The 6,000-nt window shown below is 37.4% G+C and overlaps 1 protein-coding gene and 3 gene segments (V, D, J or C); all 4 read right to left on the bottom strand.

Moving 5' to 3' along the window:
• LOC117957889 overlaps positions 1 to 2,018 on the bottom strand; it is a 7,042-nt gene extending 5,024 nt beyond the window's left edge. The window contains 2 exon segments of the V gene segment in view: positions 1,780 to 1,820; positions 1,904 to 2,018. Of these exon segments, the coding sequence occupies positions 1,780 to 1,820; positions 1,904 to 1,952 (90 nt within the window).
• The window catches only part of LOC117958146, a 141,947-nt gene that overhangs the window by 73,182 nt on the left and 62,765 nt on the right, over positions 1 to 6,000 (bottom strand). The window lies entirely within an intron of this gene.
• On the bottom strand, positions 3,174 to 3,717 carry LOC117957883. The segment is given in 2 exon segments: positions 3,174 to 3,539; positions 3,672 to 3,717. Coding segments are annotated over 2 exon segments (387 nt in total).
• LOC117957886 lies at positions 4,428 to 4,898 on the bottom strand. The segment is given in 2 exon segments: positions 4,428 to 4,747; positions 4,835 to 4,898. Coding segments are annotated over 2 exon segments (369 nt in total).

Here is a 6,000-nt window from a genome sequence, read left to right as displayed (position 1 = left end):
TGTGGCTCTCGAGCACAATAATAAACAGCAGAATCTTCAGTCTTCAGACTGTTCATCTGCAGATACAGCTGCTGTCTGATGTTGTCTCTGGAGATGGTAAACCGGCCTTGAACTGACTGAGAGTAGAGCTTGCTGCTACCACTACCGCTGTCAATTCTGGAAACCCATTCCAGTCCTTTTCCAGGAGCCTGTCTAATCCAATGCATATAGTAGTCACTGAATGTGAATCCAGATGTTGTACATGTCAATCTGTGGGAATCCCCAGGCTTTTTCATCACTGGTTCAGATTGTGTCAGAGTCTGACCATCCACACCTGTTAAAAGAAAATAAACATGAAAACAATTAAAAATACATGTTATCATAATATATAACAATAAAGTGATATTTGCAAAAGTCTTCACCTGCCCAACAGATGGTTAAAAGCAGCAGTCCTGTCCTATAGTCCATCATGTTAAACTGTGTGTCCACTGTTCTCTGTCCTCCTCTCTGCTGTCAGTTAAGTAGAGGTGGAAGATATCTGAGTTTTGCTTTGACTCCTCCTCTCAGGGAGGAAACCACTAGCTCAGGCTTGGCATTCAGTTTTTGCTTGGTGAAAATGTAATGTAAACCATCCCAGTGATTGATTGGCGACCTGTCCACGATGTACGCCGCCTCTCGCCCCAACAACACCTGGGATTGGCTCCAGCCGCCTATGACCTCTACGAAAAGAGGGTATAGTTCATGGATGAATGAAAGTGAATGGTATTCAAGTCAAAACAATAAATGTTTGTCTGACATGTTTCAATTAAGCTGAATATGTCTTTTATTGAGATACCAGAAAACAGAAATCATGTCAGTATATATCAGCAAATGACAGGGCGTGACTTTAAACAGCTAATCTTGGTTTTTTATTGGGTAATGTTGACAGGGTAGACCAGAATTGTACTTTTTGTTGTACAGGCACAATACAGGTATACATTATTCAGGTCAATATTTGTACACTGGATTATTTTAAACTTCATTATAAACAGTCATTATACAAAATATTGGGATCTTCTCTATTGGGTCATATTGGATTGTATTATGTTAAAGAGATGAGCCCAAAAACTGGTAACTAGTTGTAGCAGTTTTACTTTGTTAGTATTTTCCACTAATATGATGACTCTGCTTTTCCTTCAAAACATGAGAAGTGGTAGCATTGATTTAAAGTAGCGACAACATTGAAATAATTGGATAGTGAATGATTACGTCAATTGAGCAAATTCTCTACGATTCTTAATAATCTATTCTAACTGTATGCCCATAAAGTATGCTGAATACACCCAAAGCTTCTGCAGCTTGTTTCACTTTAACAAATAAAACTAAATCTAAAGTTGTGTTTACTATGTGAATATTTGCAGACAATGTGTATGTAATTTAATAATTTGTTTAAAAAATACATGTGCTGGTGATTAAAAAACTCTGATGTTATTATGACCACAACATATACAGCTCTGTATATGTGGAGGTTTTTGTGCAGCTGCTCCACTGTCTTCAGTCACTGTGTCTGTCGAGCACAGAAGTAAACGGCAGAATCTGCTGCTGTCAGGCTCTGGACCTCCAGGTACTGAGTGCTGCTGGGAACATCTTGAGTAAAACTGAAGCGGCTCTGAAAGGAGCTGGCATAGCTCGCTTCGTTTCTATATGGGCTTATTCTCCCAATCCACTCCAGAGCTTCCCCTGGTCTCTGTCGTATCCAGTGAATATAGTTGCTTGTCATGCTATAACCAGATATGAAACTGTCTCCCCAGGTCTTTTTACCTCAGAGGGAGACTGGTCCAGTTTGATCTCACTCCAAACTCCTGTAAGGAAAGAAATGAGTAGTATCCATCTCACTTAAAAAGCAAATTGCTTTACTTTGTAACTGCAAAAACGAGTTTCTCACCATTAATAGTAACAACAAAAAATAAACCCCAGACAATCATATTTCCCATCAAACTCTCTTCAATGAACTAATGTCTGTTCAAAGTCTCTCCGATATGTATGAAACTGTCAGTTGTTCTGCCTCAAGTGATTCTACGGTTGCTGTTGGTGTGTATGTAAAGATGGAAGAGGTTGCATAGACCTCCCTCTACAGGTTTAAATTTGAGCATCATAGATGTACTTTACCTAGTGCCTGGGATGTGTGATCGTTTTAAAAAGAGAACATGTTAGAGAAATGTGATTCATCATTTTAATGATTTGTTGATTATTAAAACTGTTTGCTTAAGAGTATTATTATACTGAGAAACTCTAAATAAGATAACATGGAGCCACTGTGTGTCCTTGTCTGAGCTACTATGATACTGAGGGAAGAACATGCCCTCCCTGACTGAAGATGAGGAAGACAAACTTGACTTTTTGTTATGACTAAATCACACTTTGTATTACATTACATGTCTTATTGCATTCCTCTCGTCTATTAAATAAGATTTTGTAGAAAGTTTATACGTCAGTCATATTTTGTGCTTCACAGTAAGTGACAGAATTAGACTCTTCTTGCAAATGAACAAATTGAGAATGCAACCAGTAGTCTCTGTCCAATTCTTGATAATAAAATTTTCCTAACAGCAAAATTACGAAAATAAACATGAAGGCCGGGAAACAAGGTATTTTATTGTAAAACGTTCTGCATACAAAATATATAAATTAGACACAAAGGCAGAACTTTACAGTGAGAGTATTTCGCTCACATTTGCCCCTAAAAATAAATCTGTGATCCAGAGACATCATTTACGTTTATTTATCATTTAAAATGTCTAATACAAGTCAAACATGTCAGACAAATAGATTTAGATTTACAACAGAATCAACAAAGTAACAGAATAGTTGTCTGCAACTACATATGGGGGAGCTGCAATAAAACCTGTCTGAATGGATACCTTTTGTTGAGACAATTTCTCTGATATATATATATATATATATATATATATATATATATATATATATATATACTGTATACATCAAACACTGTTCAAAAATCAAAAAAGGAACATTGTTACCATTTTTGTTGTGAAAAAGCAAATGTCACATAAACAACTGGAAGTCACAAACCATGACATCAGCTGTTGCTTCCATTATGGTCAAAGATTTGTATGTGTTTTTTAGAGACACGGTCATATTGTCATTAGTATCATCTGACATTTATATCTTCTACTGCCACCTGTAGGTTCTCAGGAAATAATTAGTATGAGGTTTTTGTCAAGCCTCTCTGCTTCCTTTAACCACTGTGTGTTTTGCACAGTAATACACAGCAGAGTCCTCTGGCTTTAAGTTGGACAGTCTCAGATGCACCATGCTGTTGCTGTCATCTCTACTGATTTCTACACGGCCCTGCACACTTCTGGCATAAGTGTTACGACTTGAATCTGAGTAACCGCTCCCTATCCATTCCATTCCTTCTCCTGCAGGTTGTCTGATCCAGCTCATAACGCAGCAGTTAAATGTGAAGCCAGATCCCCTGCAGGACAGACTCAGACTCTCCCCGGGCTTTTTCATTACTGAACTGGAAGGAATGGACTCCATACTCTGACCTGTATAACCTGAAGAAAGAAAAGAGAGAGAGAAACCACAGAATAAATTAAAAATCTGGGAAGTTTTCTGTTGTCACTGACTGACCATCAGTCCATGTTGTATGAGAAAAAGATAAAACAGCAAGAAGCAGGAGAACTCACAGGGCAGAGAGAGAGCAACCAGCAGAAGAGTGAGTGTATTCATCATCCTGAGGCTGGAGATGTGACATCTGATGCTCCACACAAACTACAAGAGCAGTCAGCAGGACAGAAGTACACTGCACAGACTGAAGATTTGCATCAGGATACTATGGGGGGGAGGGGCTCCTAAACTTGCACTCCGTTATAATTTGTACAGTAATACATATATTTGTAGAATGTATAATTCTTTTATTTTTTTCTTATAATTGCTTGTCTTTCTGTGCTAAACACAATATCACACTCAGATACATGAGCACTTCTTTGTAATGTTTTATCATATAACCAAAAACTAAAGGATTATCTGTAAGGTTTATGATAAATGGTCTCACAAATTAATGATGTCATTGAATGTGTGAGTCACATGGTTGCTGGGTATTTCTGCAGGTCTGTTAGTGGTTTACATCACTGTAGAGCTATATTTAAAAAAAAAGAGCTTATAATATATACAGTACATATAATTATGATCATATATTAATTATTATACATATTATTATTACATATATTAAATTAATGTTTTAATTTCAATCAGGTTATCTTTTTACAAATGCAGCCTCTGAGTCTTGATAAACTTCCCAACAGGCTGACAAATACAGTGTTTATTGATGAAATATCTTTCATTATAAATTGTCAATCGTTCAGTGGAACATGTTTTCACAGCCCTGACATGCTTCAGCGCTTCTTGCACAGAGATCTATGTTGTTCAGTTTTTGTACAGCTTAGTAGTGTTGTGTGTCACTGTGGCTCTTTTGCACAATAATAAACTGCAGAATCATCTTGTTTCAGACTCTTAACCTCTAAGTGCACAAGATTTTTGGAAGTGTCTTTGGTGATAGAAAACTGGCCTTGGATACTTTGGGCAAATATTGTGCCAGTTCCACTATCAATGCGTCCGATCCATTCCAGTCCTTTCCCTGGTTTCTGACGAATCCAGTGCAGCCAAGCTAGAGACAGTCCGTCCACCTTACAGGACAGAGTGACAGGTTGTCCAGCTCTGCTCACCACTGGCTCTGAGGAGGTGAGGGACCGGCTCTGAGCAGCTGAAAAAGACAGAGTTTAGATTACAGGGACCCAGCAGACATCCAAAGCTCCTTTTCTCCTCACTCGCTCAACACCGATTCACTCACCTGAAATGAGAGCCAAGAGGAGGACACTTTTTAAAACTGTCATGGTGGGATCTCGAGCTGTCATCTTGACTCAGTCTGCAACTACAGAGGCTGTTATGGGGATTATATATTATGTTGACAGAATGGGTGGGGATTATATGTACATCAGTGTGTGAATTTATATTGTAGCAGTGGGAGATACAGTTTTCTGTCAGAAAAGGAGGAGCGCTGGACTCTGAGAGAGAGAGAGAGAGAGAGAGAGAGAGAGAAAGAGAGAGAGAGAGATTTTCAAAACAGACTGAGGTATACTGTAAAGATGTTGTTCACTTGTTTTTCTATTTTCATAGTGTTCGGACAATCTTTCAACTGTGTGCATTTTTAAGAGGGCAAGATTGTGTTGTGTGTAGTTCAATATATACAGTACAAGCTGTAAAGTCAGTCTAAAACATCTAAGACAAATTTAAAAGGTAAAAGGTTACTGTTTACCTAAGTGAGGTGGATTACTGCTAAAAGGAATGCATAGTTTTTCCTCCAAGAGTCGAAGAAGTCAAAGTTTGCCTTATTTTAGACTACAGTATCCATTCATTTTTCAACCCAACGGCTTACAAACACAAGAATAAACAGCAGGTCCTTCAGTGCATCTGTTTATATTGAACTTGATTTGAAATGATGAAATGGAGAACTATACAACAAAATGTTATGTAAATACATGAAGAAGCAGTCACTAACAGCTGATTCAGCACCTAAATATTTTATTTTTCATGGGGTGAAGCAAGCTCTCAAAGGGTCTGAGTATAACATTGTAGTTTTGAATGGAGTTCAATTAAATCCATAGCAAACTAGACTGAGACTGAGACTGACGCCATTAAGGGTTTTTCTGAAATACAATGTAACATTATTTGTCAGTTTAACCAACTTTAGATGCCACATGGTTGAAATGCGTATGTAGTATTTATTTTATTAATAGCTTTACAAGGATTGTCTTGCTGTCTTTTTGTAAAGAAGTGATAATTGATAGAACCCCCTCTAAAATGATATGCCACATCTCAAGGGGCTATCTTTTAATTAAATAAATTAAATACATTGAAACAATATTTTGGTTTCTGGTTAATTTATAATGTCTATCTTTTCAGGGCACATTTTCATGATTTCTTTAAAAACAAAAAAAGCTAAGAAATTGCATTTTT

This window comes from Etheostoma cragini, chromosome 15 (assembly GCF_013103735.1).
Source record: "Etheostoma cragini isolate CJK2018 chromosome 15, CSU_Ecrag_1.0, whole genome shotgun sequence".
Classification (NCBI taxonomy): Eukaryota; Metazoa; Chordata; class Actinopteri; order Perciformes; family Percidae; genus Etheostoma; species Etheostoma cragini.
Note: the sequence above shows the minus strand (reverse complement) of the source record. Positions and strands in the feature narration are given on the sequence as shown.